The 26,861-nt window shown below is 51.2% G+C and overlaps 2 protein-coding genes across 4 annotated transcripts in view; both read left to right on the top strand.

Moving 5' to 3' along the window:
* The window catches only part of LOC135253813 (cytochrome c oxidase assembly factor 7), a 123,989-nt gene that overhangs the window by 8,292 nt on the left and 88,836 nt on the right, over window positions 1-26,861 (top strand). The gene's annotated exons all lie outside the window — the stretch shown is intronic.
* The window catches only part of ralgps2 (Ral GEF with PH domain and SH3 binding motif 2), an 86,944-nt gene that overhangs the window by 5,576 nt on the left and 54,507 nt on the right, over window positions 1-26,861 (top strand). For all 3 annotated transcript variants that reach the window (XM_064333585.1, XM_064333583.1, XM_064333584.1), the window contains exons 2-5: window positions 21,387-21,478; window positions 23,526-23,659; window positions 24,811-24,918; window positions 26,474-26,524. In XM_064333585.1, coding sequence (XP_064189655.1) covers window positions 23,594-23,659; window positions 24,811-24,918; window positions 26,474-26,524 — 225 coding nt within the window. In that variant the 5' untranslated portion in view covers window positions 21,387-21,478; window positions 23,526-23,593. The remainder of the gene's footprint in view (window positions 1-21,386; window positions 21,479-23,525; window positions 23,660-24,810; window positions 24,919-26,473; window positions 26,525-26,861) is intronic.

Here is a 26,861-nt window from a genome sequence, read left to right as displayed (position 1 = left end):
CTGCACAAAACCACGTAGGCCTAATTCAAAAGTCTGTTAAATATTACTTTCATAAGAAACAGCAGTTGCAGTAGTCATTATAGTGCATGTTGTTTTAAGGAAAGACACCAAAAGCACAGTTTTTTTTGTTCCAGAATCACAGTACCAGGTTCAGAAAATTGGACAGTGTCTACAATACAGCCAAGTGTGGGTCTCTTCTGGGAAGATGTCCGAGTCCAAAGTTGTTGAGTAGGCAGTCAGTGTAGTTGCACAATGCGATCCCTCCAGTAGCTGCAGGCTGCAGGACAAAATTGTCGTGAAAGTGCAGTGAAGTTCTCTCCCCTGTCCTCACGGTTTTTCAAAGACGGGTTTTCTCAAGTGCTGTTAACAGAAATGTCCTCCAGAATAAGATTCCACATCAATGCTGTGTCTCACATTGAACATTTTGAACATGATGTAACATTGACCTTCGGTTATGCTGTGTAGAGACTGTAGAGTCAGCGAGGCTGTTAAAGATTCCCTCCATGGTGAGTGCTGCTGTATTTGCACAAAACATTACACTTGTAGAAAGATTCAAATTCCTTGGTCAAAACCAGTTATAGCTGGATCCTGTGTGTGTCCATCTTTTACTTTATAACACGATATGGATGCTTTCAAAGTTTGTCCTGCATCGAAATTAAGTACTGGTGTCCTTTTATGTAAGAATCTAAAATCTGCCATGCAAAACCACTTTTGTAACTACAGTTAGTTACAATTATGTAAATTTCAGCTAGTGCTAGCCTCTGACTAGGGTTGCATATCATATTTATTCTGGTTACCATTCAGATTTCTGCTTATCGAATCCGGTTCTTACTGGTTTACTTTGAACATTCACTAGTTTAAATGAAGTCATGTGTAAAACGGGAAACTATGAAAAGATTTGCTGGTACCTCAATGAATATATCTTACTATTCCGTCTTATGGATGACTGAATGTTAAATTGTACAATGATCTGGACATTGTATTTGGTAAAAAATATTGAAAGTGTTGCCTTTTTCTCCAAGTACATCAAAGAGAAGAATCCTAGATATGATATGGTGTACGGATTATTAAGTTGCGCATTTACAGCTACGATGATGCAGAATGACGTCTTTCATCTTGGCCTGCCAAGAGCTTTTCGGGGACATGAGGAGGTGGTGCTCTGGATCTGATGGGAAATGCGCCATGTGATGTTTTGCGGGGAATGCATGAGAAGCAAAGAGCGTTTGTAGGCCTCTTCCTCTGAGCCGCGGCCACAGCCAGCTGGAGGCCTCCCACGTCACCGGTTTCATCCAAGCCTGGAAGCACGTGGGCTCCGACTCCAGCCAAAATCTCCCCCGCCGACGAGCTCATTAAGTAACGGTTGTGCGAATCGCGTTCAGGCGCGGCCGAGATTCGTCTGAGTCCGCGCTCATCCGGTGGAGTTTCCCGAGCGTGCGGTCTGAAGCTCGCGGGGCGTTGCGTGAGCGCTTATCCCCCCCGCCCCCCGGTTACCGTCGCTGCCTTCTGTAAACCTGTAACCGGCGCGATCTCCCGGCCCCTGTAGCGGTTCTGCGGTGATTGCTGGGAGAACCCGGGGCCCTTATCAGGCAGGATCGGGGGAGATTAGCATCCGAGCGGCTCCGCCAGCCTCGTGCTCCCTCCCGTCCCGTCACGTAAGCCTCCTCCCGTCCCCCGCGTGGGGGAGCGGGGCGAAGGAAACGCCCAGGACAGGTGGTCTGAGTGAGAGGGCCTCATAAACACGCATGTTTAACTAGACAGGAAAACACGCCTTCGGCTAGCCTAAGCTTGTGAATTCCCGTAAATAAGCCTGTACTGTGCATGCTGAGGGAAAGACATTGGAGCTCCCATTAAAGCGAAACTTTAATGGGAAAAGAAATCTTTCCCAACGGTATTTTGAAATTTTAACGACCGTTAAGTTAGAAAAGCAGATTGCAAAAATATGTATTATGTAATAAAATATGCACGTTTTAATAAAGAATTCCCAAGACTTCTGGGCCGAAACTACCATTGTTTTAGAAACTGCTGCACACAATGCAATTTGTGGTCACAAAAAATGGACCGATGTGGTTTTCTTTGGCTGTTAATTCACGTTGGTTTTCTGCATTGAATCCAACGGGCAGCAAGCGCTTTTGCCCTCAAGCATGCACAGCAGAGGCTGCCTATCGTTACTTCCTAGGTTTCACCACCTGGTCCCTCCTACCCTCTCCCGTTCCTCTGTACACTCTATGGAGGACCCACTTACTGCAGGAAATGGTGTGTGTGTGTGTGTGTTTGAGTGTGTGTGTGTGCATGTGTACATGCCTGTGTGTACGTGCGTGCGTCTGCGTGTGTGTGTGTGTGAGTGTGCGCATGTGTGTGTGTGCATGCATACATGCCTGTGTGTACGTGCCTGTGTGAGTGCGTGTCAGAGCGAGGGGTTGGTGGCAGTCTCAGTGCTCGCTGTGGTCCCCGCTGAGCTGGTTCGGCATCAGTCACTGGGGCACAGGAGGCTTCCCTCTGGGGCGGAAGGTTCTGGACCACGGGGAGCCCAGGTGCTGAAATATCACACACCTGCCGCTCCACTGAAAACACAGGTGTGAATACGGCTCCCAGGATTCCTTATGTTTGTGGCCTAATCAGATGTAAGCGACTAGCGAAAGTGTGTGTGTGTGTGTGTGTGTGTTAATATGGATTGGTTAGATGGAGGTCCTGGCTCCATGCAATGATGTGTCCTACTGAATTCCATTCACAAGGAGCTTCTCCTCCTGTCATTTTAGCAATGCAGCTCATATATTACTGTGATAAGGTCACACAATTACAGACATAAACAGGACCTTGTGCAGCAAGGTGGACTGACTCACCCTGCGATAATCTGTGCACACGAAAGTCATTTTTATTCCTTTAAATAAAAATGTGAAGAGTGTTCTGTGACTTTTTTAAGAATGTGTGAAAGCGAGTTTCTCGGCCTTGGCTTGTACATCATATGACTTTTGAACTTTGTTGTGAAATATATTGAACAGCGGTCAAACCTGCTTTTCCTCCGGCATGCAAACTCCCATTCCCACCCCACCCTTCCGCCCCCCCCCCCCCCCGTCTGTGAGTGCGGTTCTGCGGTCTTCTTCGTTGGGATGTCCATTTGACTGCAGTCCATGTGAATTTCCTCGCAGGGCTGTTTTTAATGGGCACGGTTTCGTTCCCACAAGGTCAGGCCACGCCCCCCCCACCCCTCGCCCAGGGGGGAGGACTGGAGCTGGTGTCAGCTTTGAGCTGTGTGGTGATGGGCCCCTGGAGCGGTCATGTAGATAACAGCGGGGGCCCCCTGACAGGCGGGGGGGGGGAGCGGTCTGGACGCGCGCGGACGAGCGCTCGTTTGAAGCAGGGCTGGGCGCGGGGGGCGTGGGCGTGGCGGAGGTGACTCTGCGAGAGCCTCTCTGTCGGAGCCCCCCCCCCTCAGGACGGCCCCGTGGGGTGTGTAGGGGGAGGGGCGTACCGCTCTGCGCAGTGTTTGTGTGTCCCCCCATGAGGAGGTGTTACTGCGCTGTTTAAATACATCTCCATGCTTCAGAGCGCAGTCACACAGGGGTGAGGGCAGGGTGAGGAGGGGAGAGGAGAGAGAGGAATTGAAGAGGAGGGGAGGCAGGGAGAGGAGGAGAGGGAGGCAGGGAGGGGAGGAGAGAGGGAGGCAGGGAGAGGAGGAGAGGGGAGGCAGGGAGAGGAGGGGAGGGAGGCAGGGAGAGGAGGGGAGGGGAGGCAGGCAGAGGAGGAGAGGGGAGGCAGGGTGAGGGGGAGCAGGCAGAGGAGGAGAGGGGAGGCAGGGAGAGGAGGAGAGAGGGAGCAGGCAGGGGAGGAGAGGGTTGGGCTGGAGCGGTGCCAGGACTGGGCCACACTGCTTTTCTCCCAGCCTGTCGTGCTCTGAACACTGAGAGCCTGAGGCCCATGCGTGCTGTCGGATGAGATGCATCATGTTCTGGAAAAAAACAGTGTGTTGTGGTGTGAGCAGAGCTGCAGTGCCCTACTACGGTCTTATTTCCACTGAAGGGTTACACAGTGGGCCCTTGTGTATGTCTCAGAAGAGCCTGGACCTGCGCAGGCCTTTCAGTCCACACAGGGTGCCTCTGCAAGACAGCAAAACCTGGGGAAGCGTTTGTTTGTTTGCATCATTTATGTGATTTCAAATAATTATAAAATTGTGATAATGTATTTAGGTAGCATCTTCAGTGAGATTTTGCACAACTGTGTAAACTGCTTTCAGTTAGGGATATTCGCATCTGAGATTCGGGGTATGTGTTTTTGTAAATGTACTATCCTTTGATGTCATTTACCGTAATGTTGGTAGCCTAATAAACTGTACCATTAAAACAATAAAACAAAAACAATTTAGACTAGAGCCAAGTCTAGAAAGAGGCACTCCCTCCTTTTTATGTCTAGGCAGCGTGAGCGCGATGAGTCTGCTTGTATTTCTGCTTGTTCTGACGTGCGTGGCCTTGAATAGCCTGAATAGACTGGATTTAGGTGTTATTTGTTCTGTTCTCATCTGCCGACTGTATGATGCAAAGAGAATGTCTCAACGATGAATAAATTAGTGAATCAGAGCCAATCAATCAATGCATGCAGAGAGATGGGTGACTTGCGGAACAAGTAAAGCTTTTGAACTGTGCAGCAACAGTCGTCGTTTGATAGCCTATTGCCGTATGTCATTTGAATGAAATGTATTTATCTGTGCGATGTAGAAGTCTTCAATAGCAATTTTATTTAATAAGTTCCATCTGTAATCAAAAGAGAAGCCACACAAAGCCACACTGAGTTAACAATGATGCATAAAGATAAACTGGCCAAATCAATAAATAAAGCCACTTTGAGAAAATAACGTAGTAATAATAAGTAATATTTGAAGAGGGAAAAAGCTGGCCAGTTTAGTTCTGAATTCTGAATGTGCAGATGACCCAGTACCCTGCCCTTTGCACACTTGACCAATCACTGTGGAACGTGGGCGTGGACTTTGGAATGTTGATTTTGTAATGTTATAAAAAAAGGTCATCTGAACATTGGAATGTAACAGTGGTTGGGTTGAAGCACACGGAAGCGATTAGGCTGCATCACTGCAGGACACCCCAGTGAGGAACGAGCGTGGGGGGGGGAGAGAGGGGGGACAGCGTGAGCCGTTTTACCCAGCGCCTCTCTCCCTGTGTGCGTGACGTGGAGCGGCGCCTACAGAGAGGACAGGTAGACTATACAGTCCCCCCCCTCCCCCGCAACAACCCCCCCGCTGGGAGCAGAAGTCCTGACCACGGCCGGCACATTCAAGTGTGAAGCGTCGGGATATTGATTTTACATGTGTAGTGAAAAACAGTTCAATCTGTTTACTGTGTGGGGGTCTCTCTCTCTCTCTCTCTCTCTCTCTCTCTCTCTATCTGTCTCTTGCTCTCTCTCTCCCCCTCCCTCCCTCCCTCTCTCAGAACGTAGCACCAGGCCTTTCCCCCGCCTGTTACTGCGCGTCTCACTGCCACAGACAGCCCCAGCAGCCTGTCTCACTGCCACAGACAGCCTGTCTCACTGCCACAGACAGCCCCAGCAGCCTGTCTCACTGCCACAGACAGCATGTCTCACTGCCACAGACAGCCCCAGCAGCCTGTCTCACTGCCACAGACAGCCTGTCTCACTGCCACAGCCAGCCCGAGCAGCCTGTCTCACTGCCACAGACAGCCTGTCTCACTGCCACAGACAGCCCGAGCAGCCTGTCTCACTGTGCCACAGACAGCCCCAGCAGCCTGTCTCACTGCCACAGACAGCCTGTCTCACTGCCACAGACAGCCTGTCTCACTGCCACAGCCAGCCCGAGCAGCCTGTCTCACTGCCACAGACAGCCTGTCTCACTGCCACAGACAGCCCGAGCAGCCTGTCTCACTGCCACAGACAGCCTGTCTCACTGCCATAGACAGCCTGTTTCACTGCCCCAGCAGCCTGTCTCACTGCCACAGACAGCCCGAGCAGCCTGTCTCACTGCCACAGACAGCCCGAGCAGCCTGTCTCACTGCCACAGACAGCCCGAGCAGCCTGTCTCACTGCCACAGACAGCCCGAGCAGCCTGTCTCACTGCCACAGACAGCCTGAGCAGCCTGTCTCACTGCCACAAACAGCCTGTCTTACTGCCACAGACAGCCTGTCTCACTGCCACAGACAGCCTGTCTCACTGCCACAGACGGACCGAGCAGCCTGTCTCACTGCCACAGACAGCCTGTCTCACTGCCACAGACAGCCCCAGCAGCCTGTCTCACTGCCACAGACAGCCTGTCTCACTGCCACAGACAGCCTGTCTCACTGCCACAGACAGCCCCAGCAGCCTGTCTCACTGCCACAGACAGCCTGTCTCACTGCCACAGACAGCCCGAGCAGCCTGTCTCACTGCCACAGACAGCCCCAGCAGCCTGTCTCACTGCCACAGACGGCCCCAGCAGCCCGCCCCAGCCCTCGCTCTGCTCTTACTGCCCGCTGTGTTCACTGACGCCGCCACACCCCGTTATTTACCGCCCGCTGCACTCCGGAGCGACTGGAACAGAGAAGCGATTGTGATACGCAGATTTCCTTATCCCGTTAATTACATGCTGGGGAGCGCCCCCCCACTGCAGATGTATTTTTGTAGTTCTTCTTGTCTCTTCCTGTCACGCACCCGGGTTAACCCGGGAGCCTCCGGGGTCGCTGGTTCTCCCGGCCTGCTGGGACACGCCAGGGGCCTCGGGGGCGTTCGTTCGGGGCGCGGCCTCTCCTCCGCAAAAGGTGAAGGAGGCGAACGCGGAAGCGGACAAACAGCCGTTTCTCCAGGGGGACGGAGGACAACGGGGAAAACAATGACGACGTCTATTTTAGGCGCGTTTGAAGGAGCGCTCGGAAGCCTACGCATCCTGTCTGTGCTCGACACGCAGGGAGGAAGACGAGCAGTCGCTTTGAGGTGCACGGAGGAAGGGCCTCCGGGCGGTCGTGGGGCTCGGTCAGGGGGAGGGGGAGGGGAGGGGAGAGGGAGAGGGAGAGGAGAGAGAGAGAGAGAGGGGGATGGGGCGGGGCGGGAGGCTACTAAAGAGATACAGCTGTTTGTTCAGGCCACAGCTGTTGCTCTGCTTCCATTACTCAGTGGCTGTGTTCCATCGGTTCAGCTCACTCCATTCCATTTACACACAGTCAGTCACACACTGTAGCATTGTTCTGCTGGGGGAGGGGGGGGAGCTCGATTCATCACCACTGCTATCTGCATGGAGAAAAAACACGGCCTGTAAAATGCTTATTTCATTGTGTCAGAGGGGCCAGCTTCACTCCTTTTCCTTCTCCGTCCTCTGCTTCGGCTGCTCTGAGTCCCCCCCCCCTTTAGCAGCGCACCTCTGCCTGTCCTGGTGTCACTGCGTCGGGAGTCCGGAGGGACCGAAAGTTTCCAGGTCGCGAGCTGACGTGCGGTCGGAGCCGTTAGCGGCCGTGCTAGCGCGGGCGGTGCACAGTTAGCCCTCCCCCCCCCCTTGTTGTTCAGCTGTGCTCTGGAGGGGAGCTGACTGCTCCGAGCAGCCCCGCCGGGGGTCCGCTGGCAGGCGGGGCTCCAGCGCGTGGGCGGCCTCGTCTTGCCCTTGTTTTTCCGCTGCTTGAGGCTGTAATTGGGCGGTTTACGAGTCCGGAGAGGGAGAGCCCTCTCTGAGGCAGCCATCCGTGGAGCGGGGCGGAGAGAGAGAGGCCCCACGGGAGCCTGTCCACCGCCTAGCTCCGCTGAGCCCCACAGAGCCGGACACGGCCCTTACACACTGTACACAGCGCTGAGCTTTTACACAGACTGTACTCAGCGCTGAGCTTTTACACACTGTACTCAGCGCTGAGCTTTTACACACTGTACTCAGCGCTGAGCTTTTACACACTGTACTCAGCGCTGAGCTTTTACACACTGTACTCAGCGCTGAGCTTTCACACACTGTATTCAGCGCTGAGCTTTTACACACTGTACATAGTGCTGAGCTTTTACACGCTGTACACAGTGCTGAGCTTTTACACACTGTACTCAGCGCTGAGCTTTTACACAGACTGTACTCAGCGCTGAGCTTTTACACACTGTACTCAGCTCTGAGCTTTTACACACTGTACTCAGCGCTGAGCTTTTACACAGACTGTACTCAGCGCTGAGCTTTTACACGCTGTACTCAGCTCTGAGCTTTTACACACTGTACACAGCGCTGAGATTTACACAGACTACACAGCGCTGAGCTTTTATACACACTGTACTCAGCGCTGAGCTTTTATACACACTGTACTCAGCGCTGAGCTTTTACACACTGTACTCAGCGCTGAGCTTTTACACACTGTACTCAGCGCTGAGCTTTTACACACTGTACACAGCGCTGAGCTTTTACACACTGTACTCAGCGCTGAGCTTTTACACACTGTACACAGCACTGAGCTTTTACACACTGTACACAGCGCTGAGCTTTTACACACTGTACACAGCACTGAGCTTTTACACAGTCTGAATTCAACACTTGGTTTTTCACAGCTTTAAGTTTTACTGTCTGTGCAAAGCTCTGCTTTTACGTAGCCTGTACCTCACACGGTTGAGCTGGTTTTTTTCCCCCACAGCCTATATTTGAAGTACAGTTTGTGTTGTGACAGTTACAGTGTGCAGTGCCAGCGCTGTGGCAGCTGTGTGGGGGAGATGAGCTCATCATTAAGAGGGAGGGAGAGAGCATGATCAGAGCTTCAAACGCTCGGGGAGGGGAGTGTATGCGCGGGGTGACGGCCTCCTTTCAGAAAGGCCATGTTCTGGCTCCTTTCCACAGACCGCCGGGTCGCCCGGAGTCCTCCCGGGGTCCTCCCGAATCCCTCTGATCTCCCTGACCCCCCCTCACACCCTTCGCTGGGCTGCCCCACATTTCCAGCGCTGCAGTAGCATTAGTAACTCACCTGATCTTGAAAGCAGCATCAAACCGTTCTGTTCTGCTTTGTTTTAGGGGGTGGGTAGTCAGTCTTACTGTGCTCACCACACAGACCACTGTGACGGGAATGTGCAGAGCGTTTTTCAGTTGAAGGATTAATCTTTTTTTTCTCCTTAGCTGTAATGGAAATATGAACGGGTCTCTGTACACTGTGTACAGTGCTTGTTCCTCCAGTCTACCTGCAGTGATGAAGTGGAAGTGGAGGATTCCCAGGCCGTGCCTTAAAGATGAAAGCATTGTTTGAGGCTCGTCTGACTGTCTGCCGTTCGAGCGCCTGCTCAGCGTCAGGTTCCAGCATGTCTCTGCTCCGCTGGCCCACCGCCGTTCACCCACAGCCCCAGGGCCAACCGGAAACCTTCCCTGGGAAAGGGAGTGTGTGTGTGTGTGTGTCTGTGTGAGTGTGTGAGAGTGTGCGCGCGTGTGTGTGTGTGTGTGTGTGTGTGTCTGTATGTGTGTGTGTCTGTGTGCGTGTGCGTGGGTGTGGGTGTGGGTGTGTGTGTGTCTGTGTGTGGGTGTGCGTGTGTGTGTGCGTGCATGTGCGTGTGTGTCTGTCTGTGTGCGTGTGTGAGAGTGTGTGTGTGCGTGCGTGTGTGTCTGTGTCTGTGTGTGTGGGGGGGGGGGGTTTAGGGAGGGCCTTTGTTCTGGGGGGAAGGCGTTCCCCTGATTCAGTGCTGATTCGGGGTGTTGCCCCAGTGCCCCGGCGGGGAGCGCGGCAGGGCCTTAACGGTCCGCCGTTGGGCCGCTGGGCGAGAAACCGGTCACAGCGCTGAGTCAGAGCGGCACGCGGCGGCTGGCGGGCTAAGCAGAGCGGCAGGCTCGCGGTGTGGGCGTGTCCAGCGGCGGGCGATGCGACGCCTCCATGCTCCTCACAAGGCGTGGTTCCGCCTGTGAGCCTCCGCCCCCCCCACCCCACCCCACCCCCACCCCCAGACCCACGCCCGGCCTTATCTGCTGGCTGCAGTGGAGCAGTGCCCAGGCGCCCGCAGTCACATGTTCCTGGAGGAGTGGCACGGCTGGCACGCCGCGGCTGCGTCGGGGCGTTCGCAGCAGCCTCGCCTTTAGCATCACGTGACCCGCCTCCCGCGCCCGCGCCAGCAGGTGACAGGGCGAAAGCGACCGGCGTGCTTTTTGCCTTTGCGTGTCCGTAACGCGGGCAGGTTTTGGGACGGAGGGGCACACTGGGTGCGACCGTAAGCCTGGTTCAGATGGGGCGACATCTCCACCAGAGCGGCAGACCGAGCGGCCTGGTTTGGCCTCTTCACCTCCCAACGCCCAGATGAACGGTTTTCAGTGTGAATGCCTTCTTCACAAATTATGGAAAACAAATGACTATGTGTCAGTAGAGAAGAGAGATTATGATGGGGGAGGGGTGGGGGGGTGGAGCAGAGATTTTCCCTTGAATGTGATGAAGCTGAATATGATGAATCTTTTATAAGGCGTGTTTGGGGCTGTGGTATCGTCCTGCAGTAATGGCCTACTTGTGACCGCGTCCTCAATGTGCCATTGTTTTAACAGGGCTGCCTGACTCCAGCTCTGCAACAGAGGCCCTGTTTTGTACCAGAGCAGACTTAATGCTTCAGCTATGCTATAGCCTTATTTTACAATCTAATATTAGATGGAAATCTTTCATTTTACATCGTCCATTTTTCAGTTTGGGTGGTACGTCAAGCATTTCACTGTATTTTGCATTACTCTATAAAGCAATCAACGTGTTAAGTAAACCAACATTGCTGGTAGCTTGTTTAGAATGGGTGACTTTATCGGTGACTTTACACAGTCATCAGATCGCCTGTCCCCAGTTGTATGAATAGGCAGTATTCCATGGCTGATGATGTGGCATAGTGACATCAGCACCGGGCTCTTCACCCTGGTTACAGTTCATACCATGGAGATATAAGGAAAGGTCAGAACACAGCTCACCATCTGATCAAGGCTGTGGACCAGGGGTTTTAAACCTTTTCTGGCCCAGGGACCCCCATCCATGCTCAAAGGCATCTAGGAGAGACCCCAATTATAAGTTAAAAATGGTTATGTTTAAAAATGAAAAGTTTAGTATTTTGAAATATTTTCCCATATCTGTATGTGGCATATCATGAATATCAAGTCAGGCCAGGGACCCACTGGAGCACCTTTAAGGGACCCCCAGGGGTCCTCAGATACGCTATTGAAACCCAGGCTGTAGACTCCCCAGTGGCTGCCTTGCTAGTGGCCAGTTGCCAGCCATGAAGTTTGTTTGTTTGCCCGCATCCTGGTTTGACATGCAGTAGTTCACAGGAAAAGATTAGGTCATTACAGATTGTGCTCTCAGAAGAGTCTTATCAGTGTTTCTGGGCTAATCTCTGCCTTGATTTAGGTGCTTGTTTCACTGCCTGCCAGTATCACCAATCTTAATGAGCGTAATTGAAATGATGCCACTGAGTGGTTTGTTCTTTTAAGGTTAAATGACTGGTCTGTTCTTTTTTTAAGGGCTGGTGCGTGTGCTGCATGCAACACACAATCTCTGTTTTAAATCAGGACTGATCGTTTTAGTAGGGGTGTGACCATCAGACGACCAGTGGTTTTTCTGTTCGTGAAATCAAAGCTTTTTTTAGTATTATTTCCTGATTTCTTAATTTTGACTGGCAGGTGCTCTTGTTAGCCCGTGTCACTGCTGCAGAATGCAGTGCGGACTTGTGGGCGTGTCCTCTGACGGGTGTGCGGCCCCCACTTGTCCTCGTTCCCTCAGTCCTCCAGCCGAGCTGCGCTGCGGCTGCGCAGGACAGCTGCAGACGTTGCGCAGCTGAAGCTGACAGTCTGCGGGCTCCACTCGTCCGGATCGGGGTGGAATCGGCCCCGGCTGTGACCGCAACCCTCCCTCCCTGGGTGGGGCTGCGGCTCAAGAATGGCATTGGCACAATGGGGATTTGATTGCAGACTGTGAGGGGGCCATTACTGCATAAAGAGCCTGTGCTTTAGCTAAGATGTCTCTGCCTAGGACCCATTTTGGCTCGCCTTGGTGTTCGAGTGAGCCTTTTCTGATTCTGGGACAACCCAACTTCCCCCTGGAAAGTTCTTTTTTAAAATTCTATTTTCATTTTTGAAGGCCGTTGGCTCTGATCCCAAGTTGGATAGTACTTCTGTGCCCGTGCATTAGCTACTGTGTGTCTGTGATAATTCAGCTGTGTAATGTGCTTATGCACAATGTAAAACTAATAGCATTGCCAGCTCCTCTGAATAGTGACTAAGCTTAGAGGCTGAGTAGCTGACCGAATCACGGACGTCTGGCTGTTTGAGACGTACGAGCAGAAGGTGCTCATTTACAGACGCGATGTTAACCGAGCACGCAAGGTCACCTGCTCTCCTGCCAGGACCCCTCCGCGCACATCCATCACCGCCGTTGCCGTGGCAGCAGCGCTTGGCCCCAGCCAGACTGCGCATTCCCCCGAGGGCCGTCAGTCATGGCCGGGAGCAGACGGCGCGCACGTGACCGGCCTCCGTCCTGGGACGGCGCCACCCCGGCCTGGCAGCAGCCGGGCAAGCTCTGCCCCCTGATCCCGTGCCCCCTCTAACCCTCCTCCCCCCACCCCCCCCTCCCCAGCCCTCCTGCTACGCCCGGTCCAGACAGCACAGGCCAGCAGCTACGCTCTCTCTCCAGCTGGGCGAGCGGGCCGGCCCGTCGGGGAGGGTGCGGTGAGGGAGCGGCATGCCGCCGGAGCCCGCTCTAATTATCCTCCGCGCTCAGGAGGCTAAAAAAAGACGGATCTCTCTTCCCAAGGTCAGCGCGCTCTCCGCTGCGAAGGAAATGATTAAGTGGGGTGGGGGGGGGGTGGGGGGTGGAATTTGACAAACGGGAGCTGTAGCCGGGCGAGGGGTCCGCGGGGAAGGGGTCGTATTTATTCTCGCTGGACGAGCCGCGGTCGTCACACCCCCCCGCCCCTGCCGTCTACGGGACGCCTGAGCGGACTGCTAATCAGCCGTCCGGCCCAACACCGGCCCAACACCTTCCCTCAGGGATTCTGAGGTGGACCGTCGCTGGCGCAAAGTCTATGTGTTTACCTGGAGAGTCACAGGAAGTAGTACATTAGCTTTCAGTGTTTCCCCTGGAAATTAGTTTAAGGACTGTACTGTTGCTTTGGAGGTAACTTTGAGCATGGCTTTCCTCTTCCACGTCTAATACAAAATGTCTGCTCTCCCTGCAAAATAGGCTAACCAACACTTATCCTAAAGCGGAGTCTGTCAAAATATGATTGATTGGTCTGGTCATATAAATTGGATTAAGAGCAGCGTAATGGTAATGAACTGAATACATCCTGTGCACACTCTCATGGGAGAAAGGAAGCATAGACGTATGGTCTCAGTGTTGCACTAGCACTGCTGCTTCAGAATCATTACAATGGGCCTGGCAGCACTATTTAAGCCCCTATTTGTATATTCCCACTTCTGCCCAGTTTTTTTAAAAGAATTTTTAAGAGAACATTGAGCCCCTCATTTGGATCTATAATAACTTGCAATTGGATTTAATCTGATTTCAGAGTATATACATTTCTCATAAAACCTCATAAGGTATGTGTTCATTCACTGGTTAAGGGACATCAGGTTCAAGGACTCTGCTGTGTCCTAACAGTCTGTTCTGAATTCAGACCGGCTTGTGGCCATGGCTGGAAGCTCCACTGAGGTGATGTCACAATTAGTGATGTCACCTAGGGAAGGAGGAGCCCAATCAACAGAGCAGCCCCCCTCGGTCATGCACTATTGACTAGAAAGTGTTGTCTCTAAATCCTAAGGCACACAGTTCAATCAGCTTTAGAGCTGTACTGTGTAAGATTCTTCTCCTCCTTACTTGCGTTGGATTGCTCTCTGACACAAGGACGAACTTTATTCCCCGTCGGTTCTCCACAAACAAGTAGAAGAGCTGGGACAAATAGTATGAGATTGATTTGAATTTTGTTATTGACAAGAGTGAGGTTAAAGATGCTTGAAATAGGTTTGGAAATAGTGGTCCAGCACACACATTTATGTTACTTATGTAGTCAACGATCAATCTCGACCGGAGTCATGATAAGGAAATTTAGCGGTGCTGAAAGTTTTGGAACGGGGCCGAAAGTCCTGCATACGTGGCCCTAAATGATGAAGCAGATACCAGGGTATTCATTAACACCCCCACCGCAAGGCCTTTCCTGCCTCTTTACCTGGCACCTCTCTGAGGGAGGAGCGGGCCCTTCGGTAGTGGGACAAAGCCCTGTGTGGGGCAGGGGTGACCTGAGCTCAGTTTGGGACAGACCGTGTGAGGTGATTGAGAGAGGCAGGGGGAACGTGGAGCCATCTGTATGAGGTGAACCAATCAAGGGGACTGTCACTCCAAAGAAGCCCCTGTTGTGATGCAGTGAAACATTCAGGGCGTACTTAGTCGGCTTGTATAATGAAAAGTCAACATTACTGACTTGGTACATTTTTGTGATGGGAGAGATCACTATAGGCTATATCAAAATAGTTGTCAAAAACATGTTAAAGCTAAAGTTGCTATGATAATTTATTTTCAGCTCAGGATGAAAGCAGAAAGAAATTTTGTTGAATAGATACCAATCCCTCATTCACATTGGTTTTGTGGACCATGGGAATGAACCTACAGACTTTCAGTTCAAATCCTGCTCTCGTATCTCTGTAGAATGAACATGACCTGATTAACTCCTGGAAATATCAGCTGGGGTAACTTGATAGTTTAGGCTACATAATATCAGTTGCAGTGGATATAAACATAAGCAAATGAATAGTGCAACACAGAAGTGTCTGCTCTGTGATACAGAACAGCTTCAGGTTATGCAGAAGGTTCCCCCCTAAACCTTGTTAGAGTTTGACTTTAGACACGATATAGCAAAATTATGGGGTGCTGGTGCATGGTGAGTCATTGTGTGACATACTCTGGCCATTTTCTAGATTTGTGTGTATAATTTTTAATAGCATACTCATAATATGCCTTCATGAGTTGTATATTAAATTCCAGGAAGGAAGTAGGTGGAGACTTACCACAATTAATCTTGTGTTTTGTTGCTCAGGTGGATCAATATGCGTTATTATCAAGCATAATTCCTGTGTGGATGCTGGTCTGTAGTATTTCCAGGAGCCATTTCAAGAAACCATTAGTTTATGTGGAAGGACCCTTTTATTGGGTGTAATGTTCCTGTCAGGACCTCTTGCTGTGCAGCACGGGTCGTTGCTTCTGTAGACGTGCGTGGGCGTGGAGCCGGACAGGAAGTGAAGCGGCCGGATGAAACGTGAGAGCACGGTGACCGTGGAGCGGCCCCCCGTGGGACTCGAGCCACCCCGACTTCCTGTTCTCCCACGGAGCAGAACCCCGTGCCCCGCCCCCTCGCCCCTCCCCTCCCCTCCCCTATTGGTCTGTTTGAGCGAGACTCGCTGTCTCCGGGCAGCACTGTCCCAGGGCCGCAGGCGGGCAGACGGGCTGCGATCTGGGCCTGTGTTTTCGAGGCCCTGTCTCCTCACGCCTGTCAGACGCAGATCAATCCAGTGCGGTGGTCTGTTAGAAAGCATCGATTGACTGTTGAATGTGCGTGTCGTCCAGACCAATAACACGCGCGGAGTGTCCTCTGCTTCATGCACCCGCTTTAAGTATGTTTGTATTTCAGTGAAAGCTCTACTTAGGGATCGTTCTCCGTGCTGTCAGGTTTTAAGATGTGTGTGTGCGCTGATGCACTAGCGGTCAGTGCTGGAATGTGACTGCATCACTGGCTCCGCCCCATTAACAATCCCGCCCACTGCTGCAACCCCCAATGCAGGAGCGCACTGTCCTTCACCCCGTGGATTTGGATCAATGTCCCTCATAACGGCTACAGCTCGTTTATTGACCTGCTGTCAGTGACGGGCTTTCTGGCACATGCTGTGTGTGTGTACGTGTGCACGTCTGTGTTTGTGTGTGTGTGCACGCGTGCATGCACGTGTGCTCGTGTTTGGGGTGTGTGAGGAGGGGCATGGTCAGGTGTGTGTGAGTGCGTGTCCACTTTCAGGACTGCTTGCTCCGTCTGCTTGATGGAGGCCCTGATGCAATGTGACATAGGTTAATTGTATGCCGGTTCAGCAGTGCAATGCCAGGTAGGGGCTGGGTTACAGAGAGGCAAGCTATTCTCATTAAAATGTATGGAACCGCTCTTGTAATCTAGCCTGTCTGTATTCCTATGCATTTCCAAACAGTTGCCATTAAACTGTGTTTTACTCTTTAGCATTTGAGTTTTGAAGCTGCATCGTTCTATAGAAAGCTGTTGTGTAATGTGTGTAGATAGAGAAATCGTTCTCTCCGATCAGTGTACCAGTGTTCATAGCCTGCTAGCTCGACCTCCCTGAGAGCGCAGGCCACTGCTCTGTTGAAAACAGATGCAGCTACAATAAATATCACCAGCCATCGCCGTCCCTCCAGGACAGGTCTGGCCGTGTTATTTCAGGAATTCCTGTCACCGACACGTTGTATCACTTTGCCTGCTGGTGCTTTTCTGTCACCGTTTAGCAGATGGCTCTCCTGCATTCTTGCTTTATGCCTTTGACTCTTTAGGCGAGCGGGGCCATTTGTCTCTGGTTTGACCTGCCTCACATCCACACGGGTTTCTTCAGTCTGTCCGAGCCCCAGTGCTGAGCGTGTCAGAGAAGGGCTGGGCTGTGCTCAGCTTAAGCTGTGTATTCCACTGCAGCCTCCCCCCCCCGCAGCAGGTCACCGTTCTTTGCTTCTGAGTCTGTATTTTTGTGAACGCTGTACGGACTTCCATCGCAGGACAAAGCCGGCCGTGAGAGGGCGGAGCTTGTCTCCTCGGCCCAGTGTGCACGCCGCCGTTAGCGTCTTTAGCGTCGCTAACTGCTCACGCCGCGGCGGGCGGGGCCATACGGCCTCGTTTGGCTGCGCTGCAGCGGCGGGGGGGGGCGCGTGGGGGTGGGGGGGCGGGGGGCTGCCCTCATTCTCCACGCGCTGCATGCTAATCTGCCCCAGCCGCACATGACCCAGCGCAGCGCGTAATCCCTCGCGCCTGTTTGTTTAGCCTGCCTCAGCTTTGCCTCTCGCCCAGATTAAACGCGGATTTTCCACCTCCAGCCGAAGGACCTCCTTTTCATTACGCTACGTTTCGGAAAAAAAACCTCTTAAGAGACTCCCGGAAACGGCTCGAAGAGCATTTCAGATAAATGAAATTGCAGCCAAATAGCAGAATTTAGAATGTGACCTGGTGTAGTTAAGAGGCAGAATAATGGGCGTGATTAGAATTGTTCAGATGGGTATAGGGCATGGTGCTCGGTCGGCTCGGCCTGTTCTTGCCTGGTCACATGATACAGTGCTTTGTGTAGAGCTGGAGACTGGAGCTCTCGAGTCAAACCGCAGCTCAGTCATTTGTGCCTTGGGCCGGTCGGATTGTTAGTAGTTTTGAGGCGAGGGGACATTTTCTCATGCGGGGGTAGGTAATGGAGCCATATCATTTCATTGCCCCACGCGGTAACTGAACACTGCCCAGCCCCACGGCATGTGAGGACAGGCCTTCATAGGATCAGTGTTCAGGTGATGAACACAAACTAAGCAAAAGTACAGATTTATTCTCACTCGGGTTGTAAATATTGATGGGTGCATGCAAATGTATTTGCCGCGTGTTATAATTTACAGAGAAAGTAGACGAGTTTTACGCGATGCTGGGGGAAAGTGTGCGATTCTATTTCGGGCTCTTCGATCTTAGGAGCTTAGATTATTTACAGTAAACGTCAAACGAATGGAAATACCCGTCCTCTGCGTTCCTCCCCCTACCCACCTCTCCGGCCTAGCGCGGGGGCGGGGCAGAAAGCGGGGTGGGTGTGCAGGGTCCCGCGGGCAGCCGGGTGCCGCTCGCCTGGCCCGTCTCTGGGCGAGCGAAACGCACCTTGGCCCTCTTCCTCGGGGGGGAGGGGCTGATGAGATCATTTTTTCCGTTTCACCTGCTGTCCCTCTCTGCGTGTGTGCGCGCGCTCCCTGGGGGCTTTGTGTGTGAGAGTGCAGACAGGTTGTGCAGGCTGTGGGGGGGCGGCAGGGGGGTGGTGGGGGAGGGGGGGAGGTGTGAGTGATGTGGTGCATTGTGGGCTGTCAGGCTGAGAGGCCCAGGGAGAGGAAAGCATGCGCTAAGAAAGCATGCTGAGGAGGGGGCAGGCCGCGGGACAGCAGACAGCTTGTGAGAGGGATTGCGGAAGGGCCCGGAAGCACACTGTATCATGGGTCCTGTAATCCCCCTCTGGCTGCCTGATACAGGTCAACAATGAGATTCAGAGGACACACTCACACTCACACACACACACACACACACACTCACACTCTCACACACACACACACACACACACACTCACACTCATACACACTCTCTCTCACACACACACTCACACACTCTCACACTCACACTCATACACACTCTCTAACTTACACACACACACACACACACACACACACTCACACTCACACTCACTCACACACACACACACACACACCACACTCCTCACACACACTCACACACCCACTCACGTGTGCACACTCACTCACTCACTCACTCACTCACTCACTCACTCACTCACACACATCACACACACACACACACACCACCACTCACACACACACACACACACACACACACACAACACTCACTCACTCACTCACTCACTCACATCACACACACACACACACACACACACCACACACACACCACACACACCCACACACCACCTCTCACACACACACACACACACACACACACACACACACACACACACACACTCACACACACACACACACACACACAAAAGCATGCATGTGCTCACGCGTGCAACCAGCAGCAGCGGCACTCTGGGACGGACACACACAGGTGCATGTGCACTCAAATAAGCGCCTTCTTTTGAAAATACTGTAAATACACATGCAAATCCGACACTCACAAATGCGCTCACCCAAGCACACACAAACAGTCATGTGCAAAAATAGCCACACAGCCATATACCCAAACACCCACACACACACACCAGCATACAAAAACGCAGAAACGCAGAACACCAAACGCTCAAAAAACAGACACAATATCAACACATGAAAGCTGTAAGTCTGCACTCCGTCAACATGCAAATCGTATCGGCTAGACATAAACAACGTACAGACAGGCAGACAAACGCAGTATGCTAGCGCACAGGACAGCATAGATGGGCACACGCCCAGGGCCCAGTGCATGGCTGCCTAGCTGCAGGGCTGTGTGGTTGGGTGACTGCATGGTTGCGTGGCTGCATGGCTGTGTGACTGCATGGTTGCGTGGCCGCATGGATGCGTGGCTGCATGGCTGCATGGATGCGCGGCTGCATGGCTGCATGGTTGCGCGGGGAAAGGGTGCGGTGGGCAGTAAGAGCTGAGCCGTGGTTCGAGGAGAAGGCTTGGAGCCTCCACTCTGCTGATGTTTAGCTCAGCGCATTCATCCTCACAAGTGAGCTAGACATGCTGTAAGAGAGTCCTGGTAAACGTTCCTCATGCTCTGCTTAAGAGCACGTCCACTGTTTATATTTTACTCTTTATTTTAAAATAAGTTGTATTACTCAGTCAGAGCAGCTGAATGCCAAGAAAGGCATTGTGGAGCAGTGTGTGGCGTGTGCTCTGTTTACTTCAAATGGACTTGCTCTTGTTCTTTAGTCTTGTCGGACCTCCTCTCAAGGTATTTTTATTGGGTTAGCCCACATAATCTTAAATCAACAGACATTGCAGAAAACAGGGTAAAATATTTTTATTAAATTGGCTGCGCGTTTCAGGTCCCGGAAGGTGAACGGGAGGTTTTTTCCCTTCCATTAAACTGCAGGGGCGCACTGGAATACTGAAGCAAATTGGCAGCCTTCGGAAAGCAGAGTGCTGAGGGACGGTTCTGGATGGCCTAGCGTAGGTCTCTGCCACAGGTGGGCGATGAGGGGCGTGTTCGTTTCTGGTTTCCATACCAACATCTGGCCTTCATTACTTAATTAGCACTGACATTTATGCCGTCTGACATCTTAGCTACACTTCTCCATAAGCACATGATTGACAGCTGGAGATTGTTCTTGTGTCCCCTTATGAACCGTTTTAATGTGATGATCTAGTCTGAACCAGTGTTGGTGCATGCAGCCACTCAGCTCATTTAGCCAGGGTAAATGGTGACGACAAAAAGCTTGAATACACACTGGCCCTCCAGGACTGGAATTGCCCACCCCTGGTTTGGGAAGCGTTTCTGTCGTTGGGCCCTAGCCTGTGCCTCCTTTCTGGCAATAAACCAGTCTGTCTTTATTTATTTTTTTATGGTTTTAAAGAAGTTTTCATATAGACAACAAGAATTAGAATTTGTTTGAAAACATGCCAGACTACAAAACAACAAAATGCGAAGTACCCAATCAATTATTAAGGGTAGAGCAGTTAGCCCTGCACAGCCTGACCCATCTCCAAAATTCAGTCATCGTGAATTGAGTCACTATCTGTTGTACAGGATTAGATGAAAACAGGCAGTGATGGAACGGTGCTCCCCCCCCCCCCCACCTTCAGTCCTGTGTGAGTTTTCCTATCAGATATTAGTAATGTTCTCCATTACGGCTCAGTAACAGGAAGCAGGCATTATTGTTCTGGTAATTTGTACCGTAAAAGTGAGCACCGCATTGTTTTTGTGATATATCTTTGCGTGTGCGACATTGTTTTGAAAGCGGATTTGTTGGCGTATTGCGTGGAAACAGAAGCTGCCCCAAATCTGGGAACAGGCCTGCCATGCAAGGCTGTAAGCCGCCAGAGGCTGCCCGCTTCCTGTTACCGTCGTTAAAAATGCGACCGAGCGGTTGAACTCTTTGACCTCTCCTCGGACCCCTTTGAACCTTCTCTTACCTCAGGTCAGCTGTTGCTCTTGGTCTCCCACTGGGAAATTCTGAAGCCTTTGCTGCAGCAGAGCTCCCCCTAGCTGCCGCAGAAGGCGCTGCAAATTCAAAGGGACAAACGTTTTTCTTTTTGCTTTTTAATGACGTGCTGCTGACTTGCAAGCTGCCGTGTAAATTTGAAACAGCCCCTGGCAGGGTGTAAACAGGCCCTAAATATCCCGCCTTCATTTTTCGACACTGTTTGGAGGAGTACTGTGTTCCCAGTATTTTACCTTTCCTGATTAAAAGGCACATCCCATTTCATCCTTGTGATTTATCCAGTTGCTTATGTCCTGGTCATTCCCCTGTTCTAGAATGTTTCTTGCTAGGTCTATGACTTCCGCCTGATAAAATCCAAGCGTTCATTTTCTGTTAGCGTTAGTGTAGTAGAAATGCCTTTAGTGGGGAATTGATATAGAACAGTCATGGTAATCACATGCTTTGTGTGAGTAGTCCTGTGGAGGGTTTGCATTGCTACACTATCTGTGTGCGTGTGTGTGTGTGTGTGTGTGTGTGTGTGTGTGCACACATGCAGTTTATTACATGTGCTTTCCTTGTCTCCCACAGCTCTGTAGAGACACCCGAGCCATACAGAGAGGGAGGGAGGCACAGCCCGCACCTGAGCTGCAGCATGGCCGCACTGGTCTGACGAGCACCCGGTGAGAGCGCACGAGCGTGTGGGCGGGGCGGGGCGGGACGGGCGGGGCCGCGTCTGACATCATGTGCACACACATGCACACACACACACTGCTGCGCTGGCCCTTTGTCTGAGATGCGGGACTCTAATCAGGATTACACGCCTGGAAGCTCCTCAAATCCGCCCAAACCCTGCCGCACGGCCTTCATCTTATCCGCTGTGACACACTCCACCCCCGTCCTGCGGGACGTCCCGCGTGTGTAATCACACACACTCTCTCTCTCTCTGAGGACAGCCCGGGTGTCAGCCCAAACGAACGGCTTCGCTGGCTGTGTTTGGCAGTGTGAGGCGGTCAGGCAGTCTCAGTCCGGAGGGAGAGAGAAGGACGCCGGCCCTCACAAAGCCAGGACGACCGGCATACCTCACATAGCTGTACGGCAGTGCGTGCTGGGAAATTCCTCACACAGTCACAGCGCTCTTAACTGACTGCAAGGTCAGCCCAGTCCATTTAGGCTGCGAGGTGTGAAGAAGTGGCTTTAGCTTCCCTGTTCTAATGAGTTAAAAATGCTTCTGAAGTATCTGCTTCTGCCTGACTGCCTCGGCCTTAGGGTAACATATTAGCATACTTTATTTACATACATTATACAGCGTCTGTGGTAAACGGCCTTTTTTTATTCACCGTCTTATCTTTATAGTATCTGCAGTCCTGATGGCCTATATCAACTTGCTGTTTGCACATAATTAGCTGTTTGTAAAAGTTTATGTGCTATTTGTGTTTTCATGTTTCTGTGTTCATGCGCGTTCACTCGGGGGTCCGCAGAGAGCAGCGGAAAGCTCTCACGCCTGTGTGAAGTGCTCATGAGTTTGAAACGGTGCAGCGCCCCCCCCCCCCCTGCCCGTGTCCAAGCCCGACACCCCGGTGTGACGGGCGTGCCGCCCTGGTGCGACGCTCGGTTGGCGGGTGCGAGTGGCCTTGGTGGCCCGGCGCCCTTCCTGCGCGGCCTCAGTTTGAGGAACGTGTTCGCGCCGCGGCGCTAGCTTGCCACACCTCTGACCTCGCCGAAAAAAAACCAGCCTGCCCACAGCGCCGGCCCCACCCGCCCGCCCGGCGGGTGCGTTTACACGCGCGCGTGGAACAGCGCGTTTGCAGACCGCGTATTTTCTGTTCCAAATGTCTCTTATTTCTTTTTGCAGGGTACTGCAGGTCTGAATCGCTGTCACTCAGGCTGTTCATTTTCACGTTCCTGCTGATAATGCAGCAACGTGTTGGAAGTTACAGACTCACCAGGAACGATCAATGAAACCAACAGACTCTTTGTGCATTGGTTTCAATACAATGAAGAATTTATTTTTAGCATTGTTGAAAATCGATTTCTGGTTTACTTAATGCTTAATGTGCGTAGCTTTTGTAAAGTGGAGCATAGAATTGGGGGTTTGTATGTACAGGCTTAAAACCTGTTAAGGCTCGACATGGAGGCAGGCTGGCCAGTAGGTGGCGCTGCTGGCACGCAGGGGTCTGGCTGTGAGTGGAAAGTCTTTTAAAAGGTTGAGTTTGTTGCTGCTGTACCAGACAGTGCCAGCGCCCTGGCTCACATTATAAATCTCCGTTTCTGCTCGGGGTCTGTGGGGGGGTCCGGCCCCCTGCTGAGAGGCCATTCAGACCGAAACAGAGCAGGCTAGTGTGGGCTGAAACAGGACGGGCCGTCTGTTCTTACGGTCAGCGCGCGCCGCTGATCCCGGATACTGCTGATCTACGGAGCGAGCCGACGAAGTGTGAGGTCACCGCGGTCCGGACAGAGACCGCCCCGGAAGAGCGGCCCGCACAAGCGCCCCGCGCGTGACCGGGCCGGCGTGTGGAGTCACAGGTCGCGCCCGCGGGGGCGTGGCCCAAACCGGCGTGGGGGCGCGAGGTCGGCGGCCCCGGCATGTGACGCTGCGGAGCGAGCGAGCGAGCGGCGGGTTCGTACGTGTGGCGTTCGGCGTGGGTGTTGTGCGTTTTGGTTGTTTTGGGCGTGTGTTGTGTGTGTGTGCGTGTGTGTGTGTGCGTGTGTGTGTGTGTGTGTGTTCAGAGGGCTGGGAGGGCGAGCAAGCCGCCTCTGCTGACGATGAGGACCCTGCTGCAGTAGAGACGGATGGTATGGGAATGATGGAGCTCCCCAATGGGCAGTCGAACGTCGCCACCTTCGCTGCTACTGCTTCTGAGGTGAGCTCCGCCTCCGTAACCACGTCAACGCCACGCCGTTTAAACTTAACATCGTCATGCTTACCAATAATCCTGCCTCTATGCCTTATAGTACTGAATAACAGGTTTTTTTATGAAGAAATGTTGTTGGAATGGGAACTCTGGGCAAATTCACATTTTCCATCTGTGGGCATGGGTTGTGATGTCTAATTTAATTCTATTCCGTGTAACTCAGCATGGGCTCCCCGTTTTGGAATATCGGAAGTGCGGGTCCGTGCATTTCAGACACGCCTAAATTCCATGTAGCCCGGTGTGTTCCTCAAGCCAGCCTGTGGCCAAAGCTGTGGGTATTATCTATTAAAACCGCAGAAATACGAAGCACAATAAAGAAATGCTTTCTCTACCTTTTCAGCAAGCTGCAGGTCATTATGTAAGGGTTCTCTTGCTTACCAATAATCCCACCTCTTTTCAGTGAGAAGTGTTCTTCCAAGCCTTCTCTCTTCTGTGAATATACTCCCACAGTAATCCTCTGAGATTTCGAGAGGTGGTTTTTTTATCCTTGCGTCTTGTATTCCAATATTTTATTTCTTGACTGATTTTTTAGAATGCCAAACTAAACCTAAAGTGGACACAATATAGCCTTAAATTGATGTTCTGTTTTGACAATTAAAGATAATGGTTATAAGCAAAATTTCCTGAAATTATTTCTTGCTTATTTTCTTCTTTAAAAAAAAATAAAATAAACTCAAGACTGTTTATTATCCCCCTTTTTTTAATAAAGCGTCGTTTTCCCCAAACAGACGTCTATTTTTGCTAGTGTTGTTGTGACACAGTAGCGACGCTGCAGAAAGAGCGTGAAAACTAGCGAGCTGATCTTGCTTCTGCCGCTCGTGAAACTAACACTTTCGGCATATTTAAACACTCTCGTGTTTTAATTTCAGCGCACAAGATGGACATCTGTCACCATGCCAGAAAAAACCGATTAAAGTTTTTTTGTCAAGTGTGAAGGTTTTGGGCACATTATGAAAAGAACTCTAACCTTAATATCTTGAATATTGTGGATGAGTAGGGTTTTGAATATTGTGGATGAGGAAGGGCTACGGCTGAGCGTGGATGGATGAGACAGGCTGTGCCTGCGTGGTTGATAGAGACGCCGCTGCTCGTTTCCGCAGAAGAGCAGCAGCTCAGAGTCCCTCAGCGACAAGGCCTCTGCTGAGCTGAAGAAAAGCTTTGATGCCGTTGTGTTTGATGTCCTGAAGGTCACACCTGAAGAATATGCGGTAAGAGTTCTGTCGTCTGCAGTTTTGCAACAAGCCCCCCCCCCCCCCCATGAATGTCTCATCATCATTTCCATTTGAAATGCCGTTATTTACGGTGAGACAAACCAGGGAGGATTTCCTAGGAGCTGGTTTGGAAAGCGGTGGAAATGGGTCAAGTGCAGTTCAGCAGTAATGAATGTGTTCTGGCAAGTACTTGGCCCGGCTTGAATTTCCTCTGTCATATTAATGAAACGCAATGAAATGTTCACATAAACTTGTTTTTCAAGGAGATATTTGGGTCTTCCCCAAAAGTAATGGACTCTAAGGAGGAGTGGTATTTGTTCCATTACCTAAGATGTTATTCAGTTCAGAATAAGATTTGTGTTTGTTTTGTACAACTTTAGAAAATTTCTACAGATCTTAAAAAAAGAATTAAAAAAATTTAAAAAAAAGAACTGGACTGATTCTGGACTACATTGGACTGGATATATTTTCTATTTAATATCTTTGAACCTTCTCTGAAGTCAAACGTGGGAGTTTTAACTACGGTTGTATACGCGACAGTGCACTTATTTATTTTAGGCTGCTACAGCAGCTTGGACCCTGTAGTTAGTAAAGCTGGCTGTACTTCCTGGGCTTGAGCTTTATAGAGAACAGGCCAATGCTGTTCTTACCTGGACTGTTGAAGCTCTCTGGACACTGGTGTTCGGCTGCCATTTCCACTTTACCAGCAGGGGGTGCTCTTTCTCTCTGTCTGACCTGGAACTCAGCCAGCCCGCCTCTGCACTTACCCTTTATTCAAGTTTGTGTGTGTGTGTGTGTGTGTGTGTGTGCGTGCGTGTGGAGGCGGTAATATTATTTTTAAACTGGTCTCAATGGGTTTCCATTTATTGCTCTTTATTAGCAAGCTGTATTTGAATGATCCATTGAAGAGTAATCCCAAAGCGTTCTCTTAATAGCATTATGGTGCTCTCTCTCTCTCTTCCTGTCAATTTCCTGTCGCTGATAAATTGGTTACATTTTGTGGGGTAAAATCAGCTGCCTAAATTCAAAGAAAATACTTAATCTAAATCTGTCCAGAACCTGTATATTGCTGTTGGGTATAAAGCAGAACACGAAGGCTGGCAAGCAAACTTCAGTTTATTGAAACTTTTTCACAGCTAATTAAACTGCTGGAAGTGCACAGGTTAGAGACATGTTTACACAAGTTGACATTACTTGTGTTTTTTAAATAAAATCTAAATATTTTTACAGAGAGCGAGAGTTGTCCTATTCATTGATCATTACATATCGTATTTCCTAGACATTGCCTCTTAGTCAAGTTGCTTGTTGGGCAATGAGGAAGCTGCACAGGGAACCCGCTGTCAGGAAATGATGTAAAGCAGAAGGCCAGAGCTGCCCAGTAATGGTTTAACACAGAGAAAGTGCCTGTCCTTCACTTGCCCTCCCTGTCAAAAGCCCCGACATGAATCTGGTTTTTTTTTTTTTAAATGTGTGACTTGACGTGATCTCAACTTTCAGTTTCTGAGGTCGTGTGTGTGTGTGTCCCTAATGGTCAGTTGTCTGCCTTTTTTAGGGCCAGATCACACTCATGGATGCTCCAGTCTTCAAAGCTATTCAGCCAGAGGTGAGTGTGTCTGTTTGTTTCCAGTGTATTAGATGGATCTCTTAATATTCCACGGTGATTGGATCAGCCTTATGTACCTACAAGTGACGGTACTTGCTCTGGTTGCAGTTGTCCTAGTTTGTAGCTGTATCTGATATGATCCAGCAGGGGGCAGCATGCTCCTGTCCTGGAGCTTCAGTGTAAGGTAGAAATAACGGTGTCCCTGAGAACAGAGTCACTCTCTTGACCAGCAGATCCTCAAAGCTGGGTAATCTATAGGCCTGCCACACTGCGGATTGCCTCCAGGCTTCTCCGGGGTGTCCCCACACGCTCATGAAGCGGATGAGTCTTTATAGTG

Source organism: Anguilla rostrata, chromosome 4, assembly GCF_018555375.3.
Source record: "Anguilla rostrata isolate EN2019 chromosome 4, ASM1855537v3, whole genome shotgun sequence".
In the NCBI taxonomy this organism is placed as follows: Eukaryota; Metazoa; Chordata; class Actinopteri; order Anguilliformes; family Anguillidae; genus Anguilla; species Anguilla rostrata.
Note: the sequence above shows the minus strand (reverse complement) of the source record. Positions and strands in the feature narration are given on the sequence as shown.